This window comes from Stegostoma tigrinum, chromosome 12 (assembly GCF_030684315.1).
Source record: "Stegostoma tigrinum isolate sSteTig4 chromosome 12, sSteTig4.hap1, whole genome shotgun sequence".
Lineage (NCBI taxonomy): Eukaryota > Metazoa > Chordata > Chondrichthyes > Orectolobiformes > Stegostomatidae > Stegostoma > Stegostoma tigrinum.
Window position 1 is genome coordinate 61,927,799 of NC_081365.1, and position 26,042 is coordinate 61,953,840.

Here is a 26,042-nt window from a genome sequence, read left to right on the forward strand (position 1 = left end):
CTTCCGGACCGTCGTTCACTCCCCTGGGTCACCTGTTGCCTCCTCCATCGACTCCGGGTTGTCTGGGTGGAGCAGAGCCTGCATGGGTGCTTTGCTGGCCTCGGGTCCATCCTGCAGGGCTGGACCCTCCTGCACGACCTGGCCCTCCTGCACACTAGGGGAGTCCTTGCAGGGGCCTGGTGCCCTCCTCTCCTCCGGGGGGCCTCCACATTGCCCCTGCCGGCGACCTGGGTGTAGGTGGTCCCCCGCCGTGGGCATGCCTTGTAGAGGTGGCCCGCTTCCCCACAAAGGTTGCAGCTTTTCTCTTGTGGGCAATCCTTTGCAAGGTGTCCCTCCTCCCTGCAGATGGTGGCTTTGCAATTGGCCGCCACGTGACCTGACCTACCACAGGCATGGCAGACTTTGGGTTGCCCTGCATAGGTCAGGTAGCCGTTGCTCCCGCTGATCGCGAAGCTGGACGGTGGGTGTATGATGCTCCCATCCGCGCCTGTCCTCAGCGTCACCCTGACATGCCTCTTACTTGTCCAGATCCCGAAGGGGTCCATCATGTCGGTTAGGTCCCCTTCCACCTTCACGCACCTTCCAAGGAAGGTCAGGACATCAACTGCTGGCACATGCGGGTTGTACATGTGTACAGTCACCATACGGCTCCTCTGCACTGGCATCACAAACAGCGGGACAGCGGTCAGTACGGAGAGGGGGCCATCACCTCCTTTTTCCTTAAACCTCCAGGAAGCGCTCGCAAAGCTTGGCACTCCTGAAGGTTACATTGTAGAAATCTCCTCCAGGGAAATCCTGCAGGCAGTAAATGTCCGCAGCAGCGAACCCACAGCAGTCCAATAGGACCCTCTTCACGAAGAAGGTGCGGTCCTCAGGTGCACCTTCATCCACCTTCTTCACAGAAACCCGGATGGTGTCCCGAACCCCCTGACCCGGGGCACAAGCACTCGCCACAGCCGTCATTGCAGGTCGGCTGCTCCCCCGAACCAGTGTTAGGCCGAAGCCAGCATTAAGATCCACCGGTTGCAAGGGTGCACAGCCAACCCGACGTCTTACTTCCACCTCCAACACAGTCGCGCTCTCCTCTTCTCGGGCCACAAAAGAGTGGGTCTTTATTTTGTTCCAGATGTAAGCTGGTTCACTGAGCTGGAAGGTTCGTTCCCAGACAATCCGTCACCATTCTAGGCAACATCAGTGAGCCTCCGGTGAAGTGCTGGTGTTATGTTCCGCTTTCTATTTGTGTTTAGGTTTCTGTGGGTTGGTGATGTCATTTTCTGTTCTTTTTCTCAGAAGGTGGTAGATGAGCTCCAAATCAATGTGTTTGTTGATGGAGTTCCGGTTGGAATGCCATGCTTCTAGGAATTCTCGTGCGTGTCTCTGTTTGGCTTGTCCTAGGAGAGATGTGTTGTCCCAATCAAAGTGGTGTCCTTCCTCCATCTGTATGTAAGGATACTAGTGATAGTGGGTCATGTCTTTCTGCCTGTTTGTCCAATGTAGTGTTTGTCACAGTTCTTGCAAGGTATTTTGTAAATGATGTTCGTTTTGCTTGTTGTCTGTATAGGGTCTTATATGTTCGTTAGCTATTCACCAACCCAAGGAAACCTAAACACATCAATAGAAAGTGGAACATAACACCAGCGCTTCACTGGAGGCTCACTGATGATGTTACCTAGAATGGTGACGAAACGTCTGAAAACGAACCTTCCAACTCAGCGAGTAAACTTACATCCAGATTCTTGCCTCGTGCATAGATATCACACTTTTGATTTAACTTAGTTGACCAGATTCAAAAAGAAAGCTACTTCCAAGGTTTTTGTTGAAAAAGTGTGGAGTTCATCCTGAAAAAATAATGAAATCTGATATGAGATACAAAAATACAGGTAATGATTTGACAAAGAAAGTGAGGTCCTGAGATAACAGTGAGGCCGCATCAGATGTTGCTGCCTGGCCTGTTGTGTTACTCCAGCTCCACACTGTTGTTTCTGACTCTAGCATCTGCAGTTCTTGCTATCTCCGAGGTTCAAAGATGTTTAGTACAGATAAGAAGGGAATAAACAAATACTGTTAACGATTTTAAGAGTCCAATGGGTATAAGAATGAAAAAGAATTGTCCACCTGTTTAGCTCTTGTCTTGTTTCTTCAGCTGTGGGAAAGTTTGCAGATCTTGAGTTCTCAGTGAACAAAGTTCCATAATGTTTTTTCAATGGTATCAGTTTCTGCAACTGAGATAGAAAGAAGTATCCTTGGTGTTATCAGTCCATGTTTTCTCGTTTTGCTCAAAGACTGTTATTAGTATATTGTTACTTAACGAATTCTAGTGTCTGTATCATTGCTCCATTCCAAGCCTGGATAGTTGTAGGCAACTTTTCATTTCTCAATATGAACATGCTACTGCGTAAAACAGATGCAAATTTCTTGGCCCCTCACTAAATTTCAATGCCTGTTGATTAACAGTCCATGAGTGTTGCTTGCTTATCAGTTGAGCACAGCAGCCATATGGACTGGATGTGAGTTTGCTCGCTGAGCTAGAAGGTTAGTTTTCAGATGTTTCGTCACCATTCTGGGTAACATCATCCATGAGCCTCCGGTGAAGCGCTGGTGTTATGTCCCGCTTTCTATTTATCTGTTTAGATTTCCTTGGGTTGGTGATGTCATTTCCTGTTCTTTTTCTCAGGGGACAGTAGATTGATTTGGAGCCAATGTGTTTGTTGATGGAGTTCCGGTTGGAACCAAATTTTTTTGAACCAAATGGTGTAGCTAAATAAGTCTAGTGCTTGGAGAAAAGCAATGTATTTTTGGCTTGGTGAAGCTAGCTGTCAGTGATATAGCGCTAAAGTGTAGTTTCCTGAATACAGGGGAGTATAGACTCCAGAAAGGAAGAAGTACCATAACATGTTGAGCCAGTCTATTACATAGCAGTTCTTGAGGGAGGTCCAATGCCTAATATTAAAAGTGGAAAAACTGGAATTCCTGGAAGTTTTAATGAAATTTGGTAACCCACTAACATCTGGGGAGTTGCTGAGAAATCTATTGGATCTGACATCTGCATTTGCAATTTGATGTGCGCATGAGATGTTCACCCAGTTCGTATGCTACACATATCCATCTCCAGTTACAATCACAGGGTGTGTTAGAGAAACTCAGCAGGTCTGGCAGCATCTGTGGAGAGAAACAGTTAATGTTTTGAGTCTGATACCACTTACCAAGCTCAAAACATTAACTGTTCCTGTATACAGATCTGCCAGACCTGCATGGTTTCTCCAGTATTCTCTGCATTTGTTTCGGATTTCCAGTACACACAGTATTTTACTTTTGTATATCTCTGGTTAGTTGTGTATGTTAGAATAAAGTAGTGTATTTGTATTGATGATTGAGTGTTCAACCCCATGGAACTTTGCAGTGTTATTCTCTTACTAAGAGTTTGGATTTTTCATTCTCTGTATTGTTTTAAAAAAAAGTTACTTGCCCCGTTCCAGATTAAAACATAACCGAATCAAACTGTTGCTTTCCTACTTTTGTAACCGGATTTGCTGCTTTAAAAAAAAGTATCCTCGTCAAGTCATTAATGTATCATAAATAGTTGAAGCCCCAGCTCTGATCCTTGAGATTCTTCATCAGTGACAGTTTATTCCAACTCTGTTTTCTGTCACCTACTTAATCCTCTTTCCATTTTATATATGGGGTGACAAGATTTCTCCTCTACCCAGATCCAATTTATATTTATATTTGGCTGAAAATGAAACAGTGAATCTGGAACATTGGAACTATTTTTAAGACACAGAGTCACCACCTTATACATTTTTGCCTTCAACAGCACAAGCTCATATCTGGTGCAGTAAACTTTTACATGGTAGGTTCTCCTAAAATATTCAATATTTTCCCAGCAATGGAAGAACGAGCAAAGCAACGCTCAGCAAGACGAAAAGAACTAGAGGAGTTCAAAAGGAAAAAAGAGCAAGAGAGACTTGTGAGTAGAAAGAAAATTGTTTTGTCAGTATTATACATTTATGTCCATCCCAGTGCTTATTGTTTTCTTTGAAGAGGTTAGTGCTTACCTAGCAGTGATTTTAATGCCAATTTATCAGCGTGCATATAGCAACGTAACAAGTAATTGAACACTTAAGATATCTTAATTTTGTGTATGGAGCATATAATTGTATTGTTAACAAAATGCAAAGTGGATACCTGCTCATATCAAGGAGGTTGTGGGTCATAGAAGGGCATGGACCCAGACCATGACTTGAGTGCTAAAATTCTTCAATGAGGGAGTATCAGTGGAGGTGCAGTTATTTGAATGAGATGCTGAATGGATGCCTGTTCAACTTCCTGGTGGATGTATGATCCCATGCCACTATTTAGGAGAAGAATTGGTATCCTGGTGAATGATCATTCTTTAATCAACATTGCACAACATAATGACTGCTAATTAACACTTGCAGTTATGGGATCTTACTGTACAGAGTTTGGCTGTTCATACAGCAGTGACTACACTTCAGTGGTTGTATTTTTCAAGACGACAGAAGGGTAATATTTTCAAGGTTTGAATGTTTTAAAGTGATTTGTGGGTCTTACAGATTGTCCAGGTTTCTCTGAAGTGAGCTTTGTTTTGAGGCAGTACAATTGACAACAGAAACAAGATCCACTTGTGGGCATTTTAATACTTGAATAACAGAGAATTTGAACTTATGGTGTTGTATATTATGTGGCCTCTCAGATGTTTTATTTTCATGATTGAGCAAGGCTCATCTGAGAGCTGAGGAGCAAGAGCGACAGAGGCAGCTGGAGGCTGAAAAACAAGCAACTCGAGAAAAGAAACACGAGGAGAGAAGACTACAAAGACAGGTCTGAATTTAAAAACTGTATTCAACCAAAAGGCTAAAATACATTAAAATTTTTGTACCTCCTGAAAACAAATTATTGTTTTATTTACATATAATTGAAATATTCCAAATTAAACAGAACTATTTGCTTCATATGTATTTTGAGTTCGCTCTGTAAGTGGAAAGACAGTTAATTGTATTTTTGTTCAGTAAATAGATCTGAATTATTTGGGAGGTAACAAAGTGGTTGTTCAAATCTCTAAATCACCGAGTGTAATAAAAATTTTAGAAATATAGAGATTTAAAATTCAGTTATTATAATTCTGGTGAACTACTAGATATCTACTTCAATCTGGTTCCATAGCAATAATTAAACTGAATCTAGTACAAGGTAAAAGTAGTTTGAGAATACCTAATTTTATTGGAGGGTGGGGTCAGATAATTAACTGGATTCTTTAATAATTGTGCTGTTACACCAAAGCAATAACTCAAAAGTATAACTGATCCATTTGTTATTTCACAAGCTATGCAAGTAAAGTATTTTACATTGAAACTCTATGTCCCTAGCTTTCACTGGAGTTGAGTTGACACATTGCTGTAAAAATGCATTGACATTAGCCCAAAGGTAAAATCTCCCACTCATCAAATCAGTTATGTAGCATATTTGGATGTAATCAACTTGTGACACACAAAACATCGGACTCAGCAGGCAGCATCTGTGAAGACAGATTCAGCTAACATTTGAAGTGCAGTATGACTCCTTCTGAAGTTGATTAAACTTAGGGATGCTGAAGAGTCTGAAATAAATATCAATATTCTTGAAATCCAGAACAAAACTCATTTATGAAGTATTATGTATGAAATCAGTAGGACTGGATTTTCAGAGGAGTGGCAAATTCAGATTGCCACTCCACTCTCTTGTTTCAATAGAAGGAAAGAACTCCATACTTCTGACAGGAGATTCTCACCAAGGCTTTTTCAAAAATGTGCAGTGTACTTCATTTCAGACATTTCACTCATTTTTCAGGATGGTTGGGAAAAGGTAATCCTGCTCCCTTTTAACAGTTGCCATATTCTGTGATTTAAAAGTCCAGCATCACTGACTGTAACTTTTACACTCCTGTGAAAGTGGGGAGTGTGAATGGTAAGGGAGAGAGTATGGTACTTTGGATATGTCAGGGTAGACAAGAGATATTAGGTCCCATGAGGAATGGAATTGCAGTTGGGGCCGTTGGTGGTTGTCAGTGTCAGGGTCAGGGTAGGGGTTGTAAGGAGTCTGTTGAAATGGACTTGAGTGGTTGTGTGGTAAGTTAGAGGGACAATATAATAGATGTACACCCAGATGCATTATCCTAATTGTTCTGTGTAATTCCCAAGTATCAACTTAACTGCAGCAGAACCTTCCAAATTCTCTATTTAAATACAAACCTTGGAGGGTTCCAGACATAGAACACTGAAGATTCAGATGTCCCCTATGTAATCCCCTCAGAGTCCCTACCACAGAAGCATTTATCAGAAAATCAAATAATTTCCTAGGTGGTGTTAATGGAAGTAAGAATCTATACTTTGTCAATGCCACCAGATGGAGCTGTTTCTCCTTATCTCTTGAAAATTGAGCAAAGCGGCGGGGGGGGGTAAATGAGAAAGGAGTAAAACTAAGTGCCCGTTTTGTTTTGAAAAATTATTCTTCTTGGTTTAAGTATTTTAAGTGATCTTTTTGTATTGGCTTCAAAAGCATCTAAAATTGTCTTTAAGCGAATAAATAAATCTTAAAGGAGTGACATAAAAATGAGAAATCTTTGATAAAATTTACCATTAATTCTGAAACTAAGCTGAGATAAGAAAATTTGCTAATGCACAATACTGGGAATACCTGGTTTTCCTAATGTCATTGCAGAGAGAGGTTCAGAAGCAGCTGAGGTATGAAAAAGAAAAACAACTTCAATCTGCTGCAGAAAAACACTACCAGCATTTTCTCCTACAAAAGAAGGGCCTGGAACCCTGGAAGAAACTTTTAGAAACCTCCAAGAAAAACTTGAAGGTAACTTATGTTTAACAATCAAGGCTAAGAAATCATGAAACCTTCAGGTGCTGGATGCACTAATATTAATGGTCTAAGATAGGAGAAAGACCAAGGATGAAGGTGGGAAATCTCACTGTGTAATGGTCTCCTGAATGTAAACTAACTTAGGTAAAATAAGGTGACGATTACTCACCATCCGTACTGGCAGAGATGATCCCAGGGATACGGCCATGAAATAATTCAGAAATAAAGCAATTTTCTGCTATGGCTGCTGAGCAAAACTATCTCTGTCCCCAAAAATAGTTTCTTTCAGCATCTGTGGTCACTCACCTACCACCATACCCCATTGTTCAAATTGTTAAAGTACATGAGGTCATCCAAAATGATGTTGCCTGTGCTCTAACTTGTACGAAATAGCATTCACTACTCTGTGTACACTTGATTCGTATTATTTTCCAATTATGCAAGATGCTGATTTTAAAATTCTCATTTGTATTCAAATAGCTTCATTCCTGCTGATCTCTGTGATCTCACAGAATTAAGGAATTGTTACAGTACAGAAAGAAACCATACAGCCCACTGTATCTGCAACAGTTCTCTGAACATTTTATCTTGGTGCCAATCCCCTGTCTTTTTCCAAAACCTGCACATTGTTTCTACCTAAATAATCATCCAACACCCTTGGAATGCCTTAATTAAACCATCCTCCATTTCACTTCCAGATTGTTGGTTTTAGACTCTAACTACCCACTGTGAGAAAAATCTTACTGCTGACCTCACACTTGCTTCTTTTGCAAAACACTTTAAAATGATACCCTTTTGTTCTCGACCCTTTTACCAACAGAAACAGTTTCTCCTCCTCCACAGCCTGCAGCTTTTCAGAACTGAAATGTCACTATTGTCATAAATCTCTTATGCATTCACGTCCTTCTTATACCGTAGTACCCAGAACTCTACACAATATTCCAGCTGAGATCTAACCATAAGTTGATCAGAATCTTGCTGCTATTGTATTCTATGCCCTAATAATGAAGGCTAGAACACTGATTTTATTTTAAACAACTCTGCACTGGTCCTGCCAATATATAGACACCTGCAGACTCTTAGAATAGAACACTTCAATTTATACTCTCTCTCCATGTTCTTAGTACCTAAGTCTGTCACCTCACACTGCCCTGCATTGCACTTTTTTGCCACCTCTCTGCCAGCTTTACCAGCCTTGTCAGTGTCTTTTTGAAGTTCTACACTGTCCTTCTGTCAGTTTAAACTTCTCCCAAGCTCGGTGTCATCTAGTCCCATAATTCGCAAAGGTATCAGACCCCAACAAATTTTGAAACCTTGTGTACCCTGATTTTATATACTTGACTATTCTGGAAATGCTTCAGCTGCCCAGGCCCTAAGCTCTGGACTTCCTTACTCAAATGTCCCTACCTTTATTTTCTTCATAAAACATTGCTTAAAATTAACTTTTTTGGCCAAACATTACATGGCTTACTGTCAGATTTGTTTTATAACCCTCCTGTGAGACACCTTGTGATATCTTATGTTAAAGATGCGAGACGAGTACAACCTTTTGTTACTCATCGAGTACATTATTCTTATGATCATATAGTTAGCAGAAGATCATCACAGCTCTTCACTCTTATACCTATGTCTACGTACCTGGCATCAAAGCATAACAGAGTCACTGGCTGAAAAGAAGCTTGAAGCTGAAAAAGTGTACAATGGCATACTTCTTAAGCGATGTTTCAAAAATTGGCTACAAGTGAGTATATATAATAATAATTCTTCGTGGGTACGTTTTGGAATATTGATGATGTTATCTTTGTGTCTCAGTAAATTAATATTTTTGTGTGATCATTAAATGTTAAAAAAGATGGTTTTGAGGGCTTCAGTGTATGCAACTTTAAAACAGATTACTTTGACTTTGCAGAGATTTAAAGAATTGTTCAAAACTTCCCTACTGAAATATCTGAAATAAAATGTAATCCACTAAGTGAAAAATTGAATTTTAGGCACAATCGTCGACCTGACCACCAAATTATATAGAATGTGACTAGGCACTCGTAACCTGCTAAAATAAACAATGAGAGAAATTCAAGAGAAAAAATGCCACAAGTTCATAGTTTTGATCAACCAACTATAAACCTCTTTATACAATGTCACATCAATAATGCAATCAACAATGCACATACAACTTGTTTTCAATTACACAGAATGTGGTTCATATGGGTAATAGACTGTGCTTGAACTTTGAAGAACATGTATCAAATAAAAAATCTAAATCAAAACATATCCCACAGATTTTCCAGCTATTTCCCCTGATGTTAATGACATTGGGTCATCAAATCTCATTAAACTCCACAACAGGTAACAATTCTCTTGGCCGGTGTAGCTTAAAACTCCTCTCAAGCATTCTGTCAAGGATGTCTTAACAGATACTCCCTTTCTGATTGATAACCATCTTTTCCTGGACTTCAGTACTCACTCCTGGCCACAATTTCAGCTTATCTGCAAATAGCTAGCTTCACAAAGCTGCATTGGAGTTCTAATCTTGCTCCGTTCCACAAAGCAAACATTGGTTGTGAGCTTTATCAACCCTCACTCTTAGCTGTACTGAACCATTTGTGTCACATGGCTTCTTCTGCAGCCTCATAGCACCCAGGACATTTTCTGAGATCTGCCTACTAATTCCTAACACTTCCTATTGTGTTTCAACAGCACTGAATTATCCAGCTACTCTGGACTTCTGAGTCCTCTATGCTACAATCATGTGGTTCAGTTGCTTCCAGCTGCATAGCTAAATGCACCACTAACATTGAGTCTATGTATCTCTCTCCCTCCCACATAGGCTACATGCAGTGATGATAGTTTGACTTCCAGTTTCTCTTCAGTAATCCCCAAACTATCTTGAGTAACCAATTGAAAATCTTGCAATAATCCTTTCCATTGGAAGGCAAAATTGAATGCAGCAACCTAACAACTGAGTCTCATGAGTGTGCTCTTAATATTGCAATTCAGAAATTTCTGGCTTCCCACATATAATTGGATATGACAGGAAATGGATTTTCTTTACACTGGAGGAAAAGTTTGGTTCTTTATTATCTTGAAATTAAATGGAGTGATGATTGAGTAAAATTTCAGAATACATAATAACTTGGCATCTATTAATTCAGCTCTGTCTGGTTGAGAGAAGTGATTGCATTTAGCTGTATTATTTTTAAATGTCTATTAAATTTCATAGATACACAATCACAATGCAAGTTAGTCCAGAACTGTATGGGATAGCCAATCTTGGGACTGCTTAAAACTTACAAAACTTTTGATTTGTTTACTTAACATGTTTGTAAGCAAATAGCAAATAAAATTGAATAAAGGTTAACTGATGGACTAATATAGAGTAATAAAAAACAGCAAGCGCTCTTTATCAGATATCTTAGAAGAAAGATAATGAGATGTATGAAAAGCTGATTCAGTAAATTCCTCATTGTTGAGTCAATGGGACACAAATTCAATGGAAAAAAAAGCAAATAATTCCTAATAAAGAATACATGGAAAAACTTGTTACAACAAGATAACCTTACAAGTAACTTGAGGAAATAGATTTTTCTTTAAATGGATGTTAATTGGCATTTTTGTCTTGTGCTGGAAAGTAAGAAGGAATAATTGCTGCAGATATGTCTGCCCAGCAATTTGATAAGTGAGGGTAACAGATTGTACATAGTCAGTTGTCATGCTTCTAAGCAATTGCTAGCCAGTATAGGTAATGTGTTATTTCAATCATATCACTTTAGAGTCCTTAGATCAACAGGAAGGTTGTCTCTTCAATTTTTGATCAAGTTAAACTGTGTGCTGTCTTTTTAAAAAGAATGCATAAGCCCCTAAAAAGTGACAACAAAGTGTGGAGCTGGATGAACACAGCAGGCCATCAGAAAAGTTTTTCTGAAGAAGGGTCTAGGCCCGAAACATCAGCTTTTGTGCTCCTAAGTTGCTGCTTGGCCTGCTGTGTTCATCCAGCTCCACACTTTGTTATTTTGGATTCCCCAGTATCTGCAGTTCCCATTATCTCTGACCCCTAAAAAGTGGCCTTGCTTTCTTTAGGGTTCACAATAAACCATTCTCTGTCCCAAACTAACTCAGGCGTATCCCTGATTTTCAATTGGGAAGTTGCTTTCTTTGTAAAATTAGATTTTAGATTGTATCTTGCATTTTACAGTACATAAAACAAAGCTGTTTACTACTCATTGGAGATTACATGCTGTCTACTTAGTTTTTCAAATCGTGATTTTAGAGATTAAGTACTACCTGATTTATGTTAAATTCAGGGCGCAGCAGTTTACAGTTGCAATCAAAAGTAGTTAACCAAATATTTCAATAAGTAAAAACTGCTAAACAATTATCTAGAAGGTTCATGCTTTAATACCTCAAATGCAGAGATGGAGTGTATAACTAACAAAAATATGCATTTAAGCTTGAGTTTATAATTGGACAAATAGGTTCAAATTAATTAATTCCTTTTCTGAGGAAAAGGAAATAGTATTTTAAGTTTGCAGCTACTGGGGTGGTGGTCTGCACAACTTAAAAATCTGTAAAGGTATCATAAAACCTCCTACTACTCTATTTTAGTACTGTGCTAGAAGGAATCTTAGTATTACAAATGAGAGAAGAGGATTGAGAAACTAGGCAATAATTAACACAGAGCTTAACAGGTTGTTTCAACTGTGGACAATGTGCAAAACCCTGGACCGAACTCATTTGGCAAACTTTACTGTTCTTCTCGCACTTTTCTTTGCAGAGTCCTTCTGCATTGAACCGCAGAAGTCCTGCCAGTTCTTGGACTCTAATCGAGGACAACCCCTTCCTTTTGATCATTTTCCGCTCCACTGTAACAAAGATTTTTAATGCACAATTTTTAAAATGTGTTGACGAATGATCAATATTTATTACCCACCCTTGAAGGTGGTAGTGAGCTATCTCCTTGAACTGCAGTCCGCGAGGGTAATAATTTAGAAAGAGAATTCTTGAATTTGGACCCAGCCTCAAATGAAGGAATGGCAATATAATCCCAAATCAGGATGGTGTGCAAGTTTCAGGTGGTAGTGCTTCCAAGCGTTTGGAAAATGTTGTAAAATAATTAATTATTTCGAAATCAGTTGATGAGTTTCCAGGGCCCATAATAAATCTTCAGTTGGTTTATGGTAATTGGTGTTCATCTGACAACAGTCCAAATACAGAATTCTTGCACTTCCAGATACACTTGCAGTTTGAACTGGTTTTGGCTAGTTTTGTGGAATTTCGTGGCATCATAAGTAGTAGACTAAGGTTACATTGGTACACTTAGAGCATTTGTAGCTATGGAAATAGGGCTTTAATTTAATCAGTGGGAGTATTCATTTAGGTTGAATAAATCTGAAGCTTCAAAAATAGACTAAAGTGAAAATCAGTAAATAAGCAGGAGGGAACATTTATCAAAATATTTCACAACCCTCAGCAGGTTTTAGTTATGTGGAGGGGTTGGATAAACTTGGACTGCTTTCACTGGAAAGACAGATGTTAAGGGATGACCTGATACAGATTTACAAGATTGAGAGGCACAGATAGGGGGGGATAGTCAGAAGCTTTCTCCCCTCACAGTGGAAAGGTCAACCACAAGCGGGCACAGGCTTGAAATGAGAGGGGGGACGTTTAGGGGAGAAGTGCCGGCAGAATGTTTCACCCAGAGGGTGCTTGGAATCCACTGCCAGTGGAGGTAGTGGAAGCAGGCATGTTAGCAACTTTTAAGGCATATCTTCACGGATACATGAACGTGAAGCAAGCAGAGGGATAGAATCCATGTATGGCCAATGAGTAGTAGCTCTAAATAAGGATCAGGAACTGGCGCAAGCTTGGTGAGCCAAAGCGATTGTTCCTGTGCTGGATTGTATTATATTAAAAATTTATTTCAGCCAAAGAACCAAGAAGGATGAACCATCCATAGTTAAAGGCAATCAAGGAGACAATCCAAACAAAAAAAACAAGGCATGCAAAACAGTGAAAACTTGAGATTTTGTTTTTTAACAAATTTGTACCAAATGACTAAAGCTAATAAAGATGGAAAAAAATTGATGAAAATAAGTTGGCAATAAATATAAAAACAAATAGCAAGTGCTTCTACAGCTATGGGGAAATTGTAAGTATGGGATCCTTGGAGAATGGCAACTTGGAGATTGATAATGAGGAACAGGGAACTGGACAGATGCCATCAATCAGCAGTTTGCATCAGTTTTCATGGTAGACGACACTATAACCATCCCAAAGGTAACAGATTAAGCAAGGTCTTATTAAGAGGAAAGATCATGTAACTGTGTCACGAGGGGCAATGCATTTGCCAAACCAGTGGGCTAAAGACAAAAAAGCCACCAATCTTCAAAGGCCTGCATCCAAGGGTGTTAGAAGGAAGTGGTCACAGAGATAAGCGGAGGCATTAGTCAAAATATTCCAGAACCCCATAGATTCCAGGAGGGTTCCGGTAGATTGAAAAACCACTTATGTGACACATCTGTTCCAGAAGGGAGACACTTTTTGTCTATCAACTATTTAGCCTAACATTTTTTTATTGGGAAAATGCAAGAGTCCATTATTAGGGAAGAAACATCAGAACATTTAGATAAGCTTAATGCAATCAGTCAACTCAGTTTTGTGAAAGGGAAATTATGTTTGACAAATTAGCTAGAATTCTTTAAGGATATAACAAGCAGAATTGATAAACGAAGACTGAAAGATGTAGTCTATTTGGATCTGCAGAAGACATTCAATAGATGCCATATAAAAGGCTGTTGCACAATACAGAAGCTCACATCATTAGGTGTAATGTTTTTGCATAGATTGAGGGTTGCTAAACAGATAGTCAGGATTAGTAGGTAATTTTCATATTGGAAAGACAAGACTAGTGGAGTGCCACCAGGAAGATGCAGACAGGCATGTATCCAGAGTTGCTGAGGATACAAGAATAGTTGGGAAGGGAGTGTCGTGATAAGGATATAACCTGTTTATTTAGAGTCATTCCTCCTTGAAGATTCTTCGAATATGTGGTCAAAATCTTAGCAGACAGATTTTAACATTGTAAAGTGGAAACTCCAAAAAAAGCACACCCAACAGGAATCTGGGTATTCCTGTGTGGCAGGTAATTAAGCAGGCAAATGGACTTTTGGCCTTTATTGTGAGGCTGTTGGAATTTAAAAATAGAGAAGTCTTGTTACACCTGTACACTGTGTTGGTGAGACCACACTTGAAGGACCGTGTACAATTTTGGCTCCCCTATTTAAAAACTGATATACTGGCATTGGATGCAGTTGAAAAGAGTTTCATTGGGCTGATTCTTAAGGCTTTAACTTAATGAGCAGGTAAGCAGGTTTAGCTTTTATTCATTCGAGTTTAGAAGAAGAATAAGCAATCTTATTGAAATGTACCACATAATGGGGGAATCTTGAACTAGATGGCATGGATATGGAATAAGGAGACGCAAGGAATTTTTTCTCACAGAGGATAGTGAATGTCTGGATTTACCTAACCCATAGACTGCGGAGGCTAGATCACTGAAGCTATTTAAAGATGAAGTCAATAAGATTTTTGAAATATGAAGGGATTGAGGACTGTTAACAGCTGACACAGAAGAGTTAAATCAACGGTGATCTATTTTGAATATTGGGGCAGCCCAGTCCTGCTCCTATTTCATATGTTCTTATGTAAAAGTGTTAACATTATAGAGAATTTGAAATACATAGTTTGATTCTTTGAGAAAGTGATATTCTAAAATACGTCTTCCTCACAGTACAAAGATTACTGCATTGATATGGAGGAGAAAGCATGGCAACACTATCTGACAGCTCTAACAAGAGCCACTTTCATTGCCTGGTTTCGTTATGTGACTGAGGAAAAGATTGAATCATGGGAGAAGGAGAGAATTGGAGAACAACATAATCAGTGGTAACAGGCATCTTCTTTAATTGGTAGAATACGGTGAAAAAAATTGATGTTTTTGTAGATGTAACCTTGTTATGTTTGGTAACTCAGATCCACACCATACAGATTCAGAATATCTCCAAATTGATTATTTGTTTTAAATCTTAACTTCAAAATGGTTAAAATAATATATTAAAAGTGCCATATATATTCACTAAATTATCTTGGAATTCCTGAACATCTAATTTGTATTTCCTACCTGTAGGAGGATAGTCAAGAGAGCTTTCAGAGCATGGAAGACTTTGCCAATACTCATCAAGGAGGAGGTGAAAAAGGAAGAACGCATACAGCACCTCAGAAAGAAAGTTGCTGAAATTCTCCCTGATTTTCAGGCATAGCAATTAAATACTAACAGTTTGAGCATCTTGGAAGCGTACAGGAATAATGTATCACTGTTTGAATTTGAATTGAGGGAGAACCTTCTATTAGAATTTAGCAAGGAACCTCCAAGTCTTGAAGGTCAGGCCACAAACACCTTGTGTACCTCGTCGGGTGGAATACAAGAATTATACAGACAATTGAAGACCTAATTTAAAAGCAAGATTTGACGTTTTTGTTGATGTATTATAACAATAAAATAGATGAATATTCATTTAGTAACAAATCATATTTCACATTTTGACTGTACAGTTATGTGAAATAAAACATCCCCATTGCAGTTAAATAGAAATGATTTATCTGGTTTCAACCTAGTCATATCTGCATTGTTTCAGTATGGTAGTTGTTAAGCATTAACTTCACAATGTTTTTGTAACATTATTCTTTCCTCCAGTACTTCCCAAAAACAGGACTCATGTCAAAGCTGCATTTCCTATATAAAACCTCAAATGAAACAGAAGAAACATCTATTGTTTGTTTTTTGAGATGGTAACATTAAGGTCCATTTAAATTGATTAGTTTTCCCACATGAATCTTTTCTTTAATCTTCAAAAATATCTTGCTAAGTTTCATGAAGCAAATAACCTGCCCGTCAAGTTACTGAGCGAGTTCCATTGATATATTTTTAAAATTGATAAACTGCAATACAATTCATATCATTTACAAATTGTGTATCCTAAACAGTTATTTCATCACTAAGAATTCTTTACAAATCACCAATTTCACACATACTTCTTATTCCATATTTTTTAGATACAAATGGGAAACATACTTTTGTGAGGAGATCTCACTTGGTTTTGATAATTCTAAGCAGTTTTTAAAAACCATATAGAGAACTCCAGTGCCAATCATGGTTTAGAGAGTTTTTTTTGCAAAAAGTCAGGAAATCTTAGAATGCTTTCAAGAATTAGTCTGTAAAATTGTCAACCAGTGATTGTCACACAACTTTCAAGATCCCAGCTGTAGTAAATCAAATTCCAAGATGAAACCTGGCTTGATAGGCCACAGGTTTTGCAACTTGTTTACCATGGTGATCAGTCACATTCACAAGTTGCTGCCAATATCCTCAACAAGAACACCAAAGTTTTGTATACAAAAGGACAAGAAGCAAACTTTTACACTAAGTTTGAAATAATCCTATTTCAACTATCAGAATTAAAGTTTCAACCCTTTTACCCTCACCAGAACATTAGGGAAGGGTCACCTTCGTTTCCAGTTTAAAACTCCTTGTTCAGTTGGCACAGCTTTACTTGATTACTTTCCAGCAAACTTCTGCATCACCCTGGTGTCTTAAGTTAATGCCTCTGAGCGACCCTTAAACTGCTAACCCAGATCACTTTTTAAACATTTGTTACATATACTCATGCATTCAACAATCTTGTAAGATTTCACGTGGACACCTTAAAGCTTTCTCTTATAGTTGTAGAGCTGTACAGTACAGAAACAGACCCTTTGGTCTAACTCATTCATGCTGATCAGATATGCTAAATTAATCTAGTTCCATTTGACAACATTTGGCCCATATCCCTCGCAACCCTTTCCTATTCGTGTACCCATCCCAATGCTTTTTAAAATGTAATTGTACCAGCCTCCACCATCTCTGACAGCTTGTTCCATACCAACACCACCCTCTTAAAAAAAGTTGCCCTTTAGATTTTTTAAAAATCTTTCCTCTCTCACCTTAAACCTACGCCCTCTAGTTTTGGACTCCCCTACCTTGGGAAACAGACCTTAGCTATTCAGCCTGTCCATGCCCCTCATGATTTTATAAACCTCTAAATGTTACACCTCTGCCTCAGACTCCAGTGAAAATAGCTCCATCCTATTCAGCCTCTCCCTATAGCTCATTCTGTTCAGGCCCAGCAACATCTTTGTAATCTTTCCTGATTTTTTTCAACTTTAACAGTACCTTTTCTTCAACAGGGAGACCAGAATTCAATGCAGAATTCCAAAAGTAGCCTAACCAATTAATGTTTATGGATACTTTCCCTTAATTTCTAATTCATTCATGATTTCTCTTCTGCCTTCAGTGTTTTGAAGACTACCACACTACAGGCTTTTGTTGTTGGATGGTTTTCTCTTTCTCAGTATCTGGTTTATGTCTCTGGCTCGCCATGTCACAGGCAAGGTCTGAGTTTTTTCGGGGAGCTAGTGGGGGGACCCACTGCACTTGGACAAGGGTCTGTGATTTCTTTCTCACTGTAGTTATAGGATACCTTGTACCCAATTTTGTTTCCTCTGTTATTGAAGTATTTACCTTTCGCTTTTTCTTTTAATGGTGTCATTTAGTTGCAAGTAAACTAAATTCCTACCCAGTATGGAATTATGAATGAAAGCTATACATGCTCTGTTACTTTAGATTCCAAATTTCCAAATAATATTTCATCACATAAGGTTGACCTATGGTTTGCAGATGATTGTGCTGTTGCCTTCTCTGCAGAATTGTAAGCCATTCAATCTCACCAATTCTGCATTTTGAGAAGTTTGCATGTTGCAAAACAAACTCAAATCAACCCATGCTTAGTCAGCCAAATGTTCTAACTCCCGTATATATTGGCAGAAAAACTCTGGAATATCTCCCATACTTTGGCAGCCACCATTGATGAGAGGTGTTGCCAAAGCTGTTTCGCAACACAGATCTTCCACAAGTCAAAAGTCCTAGTGAATATCATAACTGCCATCTCCGCACTTCTTCCCCCTGCAGTGAGACCTACAGAATGTCCCAGTGACTGAAAAACACCAAAGAAATGGCATAAACAACACCTTCACTAAATTCTCCAGATTGGCCTGGGAGAACTGGCAAACAAGTTCCACAAGCATTCAGGCAAATGTTATGCAATATCCAATTTGATAGACAAGGCACTGTCTAGATGCAATCATCTCTCCCACTGGGTCATAGTTTCTCAACTGTCAAATGTCTTAAGGTTGAGGGTCAGGGCTGGTTAGGAACAAAAACACTTTTAAGCTAGTCTGAAGCTATTCTTGAAGACAGAATGCATTGATATTAATGACAAAGGGAGTCAAAATGACTTGTCCATGAGCTCATGTTTTGAGTCTTAATGCCTTCGCAGTCAGGCAGAATAGCAGCAAAAAAAAAACAAGTAGCAGATCCTGCACCCTGGATCTAACTAGCTCTTGGGACATTCTGCCCCAAAGGCACAAACACCTGTAGGCCACAAATTGGCCTGCTCAGTCACTTGAAAACCCACGGCTGAATGTCATAACTGAGAAGAGATAATCCTCAAATCAAAGGATAGACAAAAACACTAATCTAAACAACAGATTCTTTAGTATCAAAGGATATTAGGTGTACAGTTTGGATACATTTTGTAATCAAAGAACAAAAATACTAAACCACTTACTAATTTATGATTAGCCAGCAAAGGAAATAAAATAGCTGACTAGACTGAAACTGCAAAGACTTTAAACTAGAGAATCAAAATTGCAAGATTGTGTCTAAATAAAAAGCCACATTTTCTTAATTTACTGTGAGAATAATAAAAAAAGCAAATCCAAGAAGGAAATTTATGGATACTGTATATTAATTAAATTACAACCATTATGCTCATATTTTATTAAATCAGTTTCTTGGACCTGAAAAGCAGTTTACTGATGGGTCTATTACGTTAACAAAAAGTTTCAAATATTAGCTGTAGATAGTACTAAATACTGATGTGTCATCAATGTTTCAGTAGACACCATAACATTGCAACAGGAACGTGCAGCAAGTTAATTTAATGAGCTTCGATTTAGGCTACCACCTAAATAGTTTAGGATGACTATACCTGTAGTGTACTGTTTAGAACATGCAATCTCTCGCACCCGATAGCTTTCCGGAATTTTTAAAATAGATTTGTGATCTTGCTTTTAACTCTCCTGTTGCAAGAGGTGTTCTGCAGGAACAACCCACTCCAAATACATCATGTTCCTACACGTAGAGGAAAAGAAATTGAAATGACAGTCAAAAAAATTCAGTTAGTTTAAGGGAGTTGGATTTTGATTTATGAATGCATTGGAAAGCCCCTTCAGAGGACATTAGTACATGATTGAAAGCATGAGATGTTACTTACATGATTGTTTAAACTGGGACTTCTGTTTCCAAAAGCATCTAATAGCAAATGAGAAATTTTTCATTAACAGTTACTATTTCAGGTTGGGGAAGAAAAAGGTAAGAAGATAGATCATTGACTGCAACATTACCTCAGATTTTTTTTCACCAATGCTGTCAAATTTTTTGAGTGTTTCCAGCAAGGGAGGTACACACATGGCTAAAAGAGTGGGGTGGAAAAGCGGGGCTCCTTTTCATGGGGCACTGGTATCGGTATTAGAATAGGAAGGATCTGTACTACTGAGATGGTCTCCACCTGAACAAAGCTGGGACCAATATTCTAATGAAAAGGGTAAATAGGTTGATCAACAGGACTTTAAACTGAAAAGTGGAGTGCGCGGAGAGGGCAAAGCTCCAAGTAGTGGAATGGCCATGTAGGAAACAAAGCAGCAGGTTATCATCTGTGGGTGTGGACTCAACAGCATGGAAAAGTATGAAGAAAATGAAGAGACGAGAACTCAGGAGAGGTTATTAAAGCCTCCAACACACAAAATAGGACAGAGGGTTTGGAAAGGATTAAGAATCTTAACTTCAAACACATCAGATAAAGGGATGAAAACGAGAAGAGTGACAGTAAATACAGGACTGAAGGTGTTTTATCTGAATGCATGCCTTGCGAAATAAGGTAATTGAGCTTGTGGCACAATTCAAAATTGACAGATATGATGTGGTGGACATCGTGGAGACATGGTTGCAAGGGGATCAGGCCTGAGAGCTAAATATCCAATTGAAAAGACAGGCAGGTGGGCAGAAGGGTTGGATTTGCCTTTTTTGTAAGAAATGAAATTAAATCAGTAGCAAGAAATGAAGTGGGGACAGTTGATGTAGAATCTGTGTGGGTAGAGTTGAGAAACCACAAAGGTAAAACAACCATAATGGGAGTTAGGTACAGGCCTCCAAATAGTAGTCAGGATGTGGGACACAAGGTACACCAGTAGATAGAAAAGGTGCATAAGAAAGGCAAGGTTACAGCGATCATGGGGGATTTCAACATGCACGTGGACTGGGAAAATCAGGTTGGTAGTGGATCACAAGAAAACAAATTTGTAGAATGTCTACAAGAGGGCTTTTTAGAGTAGCTCGTGTTGGAGCCCACTTGGGGTCAGGCATTTCTGGGTTTATTGTTGTGCAATGAGGCAAATTTGATGAGAGCTTAAACTGAATGAACCCTTTGAAGGCGGTGACCATAAGAAGAATGAATTTACTCGGCAAACAAGAGGCAAAAGTGGACATTGGGCTGTTGGAAAATGATGCTGAAGTAGTAATAATGGGGAACAAAGACGTGGCAGAGGAATTGAATAAGTACATTGTGTCAGTCTTCATAGTGGAAGACTGTTCTATGTTCTATGAGTAATATACCAAAGATTCAAGAGAGTCAGGGGCAGAGTTGAGTATGGTGGCCATCACCAGGGAGGAGCTAGAAAAACTGAAAAGGTCTGAAGGTGGATAAATCACCTGGTCCAGATTGACAACACCCTGGAGTTCTGAAAGAGATAGTGGTGATGTAGGCATTGATCTTTCAGGAATCGCTGAAGTCAGGAGTGTCCCAGAGGACTGGAAAAGTCAGTAATATAACCCCCCTCCACCCCCTTAAAGAAGGGAGTAAGGCAAAATATGGAAATTTATCAGACAATTGGCCTGACCTTGGTCATTGATTTGCGTCCATTATAAAGGATGAAATTTGTGAATACTTCGCAGTGCATGGTAAAATAGGGCAAAGTCAGCATGGCTTCATTAGGGAGAGGTCATGCCCCACAAATCTGTTCGAATTCTTTGAGGTAATGAGCAGGTTAGACCAAGGAGCATCAACGGATGTTATCACCTGGACTTCAAGGCGGCCTTTGACAAGGTGCCGTATAGGAGGATGCTGAGTCAGATAAGGGCCCATGGTGTTAGAGGCAAGGTACTAGCATGGATAGAAGATTGGCTGTCTAGCAGAAAGCAGAGAGTGGAGATAAACTGTTACTTGGTAGGAAAGCAGCTGGTGACTAGTGATGTTCCAATAGGGCCAGTGTTGGAACCAGAACTTTTCACATCACACATTAATGATCTAGATGAGGGAACTGAAGGTATTACGGCTAAGTTTATAGATGATACAAAAATAGGTGGAGGGACAGGTAGTATTAAAGGAGGTGGTGAGGCTGCAGAAGGATTTGGACAGGTTGAGAGAGTGGGCAAAGAAGTGGCAGATGGAATACAAGGTGGGAAAGTGTGAGGTCACACACTTTGGTAAGAATAGAGGCATAAACTACTTTCTAAATGGGGAAAAAAATTCAGAAATCTGATGTGCAAAGGGGCTTGGAGGTCCTGGTCCAGGATTCTCTTAAGATAAACTTGCAGGTTAAGTCTGTTTTTAGGAAGGCAAATACAGTTTTGGCATTTATTTTGAGGGGACTAGAATATAAATGCAGGAATGTACTTCTGAGGCTTTATAAATCTCTGGTCAGACCACACTTAGAGTATTGTGAGCAATTTTTGGCACCATACCTCAAGATGGATGTATTGGCCCTGGATCGTGTCCAGAGGAGATTCACGAGAATGATCCCAGGAATGAAAGGCTTAATCTATGAGGAATGTTTGAGGACTCTGGGTCGATACTCAATGCAGTTTAGAAGGATGAGGGGGGGATCTAATTGAAACTTTCAGAATACTGAACGGCCTGGGCAGAGTGGATGTTGGGAAGATGTTTCCATTGGTAGGAGAGACGAGGACCTGATGGCACAGTCTTACAGTAAAGGGAAGACCCTTTGGAATGGAGATAAGGAGAAACCTGTTCAGCCAGGGAGTGGTAAATCTATGGAATTCATTGCCACAGAATGCTGTGGAGGCCAGGTCATTGAGTGTATTTAAAACAGAGATAGATAGGTTCTTGAGTGTCAAGGGGATCAAGAGTTACAGACAGGAAGCAGGAGAGTGGGATTGAGAAATTTATCAGCCATGATTGAATAGCAGAATGGACTAGATGGGGTGAATGGCTGAATTTCCACTCCAATGTCTGATGATCACCTGCAGTATTTTGTTCCTGTAGCAATTGTTCACATTTTTCTTTTTCTTAATATGTGTATTCTACACGTCAATTTTTCAAGTATATAACTGTAATGCTCATAGATATGTCTATGTATGTAATATTTGAAATTACACATGCATTCAAAAATCCTAACAGAATGAACACGCAAACATACATGGGGATAATCTGCTTATATAGCCCTTTATGGTATTCTATTAAAAGTGTTACAATTTTCTAAAAATTCCAGTTATACAATAAATTGTACAATGACTTGCACTTATCAATACACACTGACTTTTAAAAAACGTTTTACATATTTAGGTAGGAATTGGCTACAATGAGGGACTTATCTAACATAGTTCCTACAGGAAATAAATAAATATCCTATATGCTGTGAAATTCTGAAGTTTTAGAATAAATATTTTAAGCTGGTATTTGAGCAACAAATATGCAATGGTGTTCAAAATTTGTTGTTTTTCTACAGGCCTTAAATATCTACCCATTTTACTCCTCTCACTGGAATGAACAATCAAACCGTAACTAAAGGAACACTGCATATATTGTTAATTTGATAGAATCATAGAATCCCTGCATTGTAGAATGAGGCCATTCAGCCCATCAAGTCTGCACTGACCCCTTGAACAGCATCCCACCCAGAATCTCCTCCACTTTCTCTCCACAATCCCACATGAGGCTTTTACTGGGTCTAAGATGCCTATCCTGCACATCCCTGGACACTACTAAGAATGTAAAATTTCATTTGACCATGAATCAGACCATGGAAAATGAGATTAGAGCATTTGATACTATATTATTCAGGTCAAACAACTTATGGAAATGAGCATAAAAGTTAAGTTAACAAGGTGAACACAGTGGGTCAGGCAGCATCAGAGGAGCAGGGAAGCTGACATTTCGGGCCTACACATTTCTTCAGAAAAGTTTTGTTCATCCAGCTCCACCTTGTTATCTCAGACTCCAACGTCGGCAGTTCCTACTATCTCTGAGCGTAAGGTAAGGCCTTGCTTTGGAAAACAGCTATTTTAGTTATAAACCATCAAACATAATCTGGAATACTGTGCTTCACTGACTGAGAATACATGACTGACCATCAGTTACTACGTTCCTCATAAAGCATAGTTACGATTGCAGCCAAGGATCACATAGGAATATCACATTATGGGCAATGTAGTAAAAGTTTAACTAAATGGCAATTCACATTACATCTCAGAAAAACAAGAATTACCAGGTTTCCATACAAAATAAATGTTGTGGACTGCATCTACGGATGGCATTAATACTGAGCCAGAAACTCTATTTCATACTTTAAGATGATATTGACCCATATGGCATGCCAACAGGAATACTGCCTACTCGCTTCTGCCTGTCAAGATTAATTAAGGCATTGTGTCTCATTGTTGTTTCAGTAAGATATAGTTTCAGAGAAACTTTAATTAAAACACATTTTTATATAACTAAGCATTTACAGGTAAATGAAAACATAAGATGAATTGTATCCAACAATTTTAAATATTTTAACCAACATGTGATTCTCAAGTTACATCACTTGGAGTTGAACACCCGCAGAAAAAAAATAAGAATTACGACAACAGCGCGAGACAGGTGAGTTAACTTTCTGAATGGCCTCCAAACATTATTTGAATCAAACTGAAAAGTCAAAATGTTACACATGGAAAATCCAGACAACAAACAATATATTACAAATCATCCCACCTGAGAGTCAATTTAGCTTAATGATCCAACAATACCTTATAGATGAAAACTGAAAGAACTGCAGATACTGTAAATCAGGAACAAAAAATAAAGTTGCTGGAAAAGCTCAGCGGGTCTGACAGCATCGGTGAAGGAAAAAACAGAGTTAACGCTTTGGGTCCTGCGACCCTCCCTGAACTGAGGGAGGGTCACCGGACCCAAAGCGTTAACTCTGTTTTTTTCCTTCACTGATGCTGTCAGACCTGCAGAGCTTTTCCTGAAACTTCTGTTCTTGTTTTAAATACTTTTAATGAGGCTTACCATATCCTGATTTGATATCTGTTCACTTTAAAAATCTGCTAAAATAAATATTGTTACTAACAGAGCACAGCAGTCTCTCAAAAAAAACTGACACTGCTTTTTTCCAAACTATATAACAAATTCTCACTTGAAGGATAAACAAAATACTTTAAAATACTGTAAGTCTTCAGAGGAAGGCATTTCACATTTCACAAATCTTACACTTTGATGCCTTTTGTTTTGCCATTACCTGTTTGTGCTGACAGTCTTTGCTTGTTACCAAAACCGCCCGCAACCTAGCTGCTCAGATTTCAGTTCTAGGGGGAAATCACTCTCAGGAAACCATATTGCCAAGGACAACAAAACAAGCAGTCACATTAATATGTTGCGACTCACTGCCTGCAAGAGTGATAGAAGCAGTGACCATCCATGTTTTCAAAACAAAATTATATAGGCATTTGAGATAAATAACCTTGCAAAGTTCTGATGATAGAGCTTCTGGCTAAATTCCTCCAAAGACTCAATGGGCCAAATGGCCACTTACTAACTCACTGAAACTACGTGGTAATTGAGGCACACATAGCTAAGAAGTTTGAAACAGCTTTAATAAACTAAATTCGGAACTTTTGAAAAAGCTGGAATACTTAAACTCTTGCTTTAGTTTGAGAGTTTAAACCCAATGACTGATGAGAATGAAATATTGCTTTTGTTAACAAAATATGAGATTAACCAACAGTCAGTGATCACAGCAGTATTAATCTCACATGGGTAACATTGCAAAGGAAACTCAAAACTACCATAAAACCACATGACAGGCACATTTTTGCACTGCTTTAAATAGTAACTCATACTAAAGCACAATTTCTTAAATCTAGTTGTAATAAGTTCTAAAAGTTACAAATCTTTTCAGGCCTGGCAATAATTTATAATAAACTGTTGTACAGTATGTACACGCATATGCAGAGATGCTGAAAATCACAAGTAGAGAATGTTTTTTATTTTGGTTTTCTAAAATATTAAATGTGACAGAATTTAAAAAATACATATTTACATCCGACATCAAGATTGACACCAATTTCTTCATAGCAATCATTTTTATTAACCTATAAATCCTACGTTGTTAGTCCAATTGAAAGAATATGCCACTAATGCTCAGGTCCTGTGACATACGTAGCAGAAACAGAAGTTAATGTTTCAGATCTGACCTTTCAGCAGAACATCATTTACCTGAAAAGTTAACTTGGTTTCCCTCTCCACAGATGCTACCTCACCTGCTGAGTATTCCCAGAATATTCTGTTTTGATTTGAGATTTCCAGCATCTGTTGTTATTTGCCTTTGTTCATGGTTCGAATTCCAATAACACTGAACTTCAAGAAATAAAATCTTCTGCGTATTCATAGTCAGGTAAAAGCACAACTTTTACAGTCATCATACGAATAATCTCAAATCTACCCAGTTATTGTACACAGACTGATACCCATTAGGTCAGTATACATGCAGATAACTTGACCGAAAAATGTGCTTATGCAGTGAAGCACGCCCTAAACAGAGAGCCAGCTACTTGTACATTTGAGGTAGCATCAGTGCTGATTCTCTCAAATTAGCTGTTGGGGGCATGCAGCTTTACCACTGGATATCATTCTGGGTGCGTTTATAGTAAATTAATAGTTAACAACACTTTAGATTTGACAACC

At 38.7% G+C, this 26,042-nt stretch overlaps 2 protein-coding genes across 5 annotated transcripts in view; one reads left to right on the forward strand and one right to left on the reverse strand.

The window, feature by feature from the left end:
- Positions 1-15,701, forward strand: part of ccdc191 (coiled-coil domain containing 191) — a 49,624-nt gene extending 33,923 nt beyond the window's left edge. For 3 of the 4 annotated variants that reach the window (XM_048540266.2, XM_048540267.2, XM_048540268.2), the window contains 6 exons: positions 3,885-3,967; positions 4,741-4,842; positions 6,718-6,861; positions 8,456-8,608; positions 14,654-14,808; positions 15,050-15,700. In XM_048540266.2, coding sequence (XP_048396223.2) covers positions 3,885-3,967; positions 4,741-4,842; positions 6,718-6,861; positions 8,456-8,608; positions 14,654-14,808; positions 15,050-15,182 — 770 coding nt within the window. In that variant the 3' untranslated portion in view covers positions 15,183-15,700. Of the gene's footprint in view, positions 1-3,884; positions 3,968-4,740; positions 4,843-6,717; positions 6,862-8,455; positions 8,609-14,653; positions 14,809-15,049 lie in introns of all 4 variants that reach the window. The other variant, XM_048540265.2, reaches the window with a different exon arrangement.
- The window catches only part of zdhhc23b (zinc finger DHHC-type palmitoyltransferase 23b), a 58,307-nt gene continuing 43,074 nt past the window's right edge, over positions 10,810-26,042 (reverse strand). Inside the window, exon 5 of the mRNA XM_048540273.2 lies at positions 10,810-11,726. Coding sequence (XP_048396230.1) covers positions 11,684-11,726 — 43 coding nt within the window. The 3' untranslated portion in view covers positions 10,810-11,683. The remainder of the gene's footprint in view (positions 11,727-26,042) is intronic.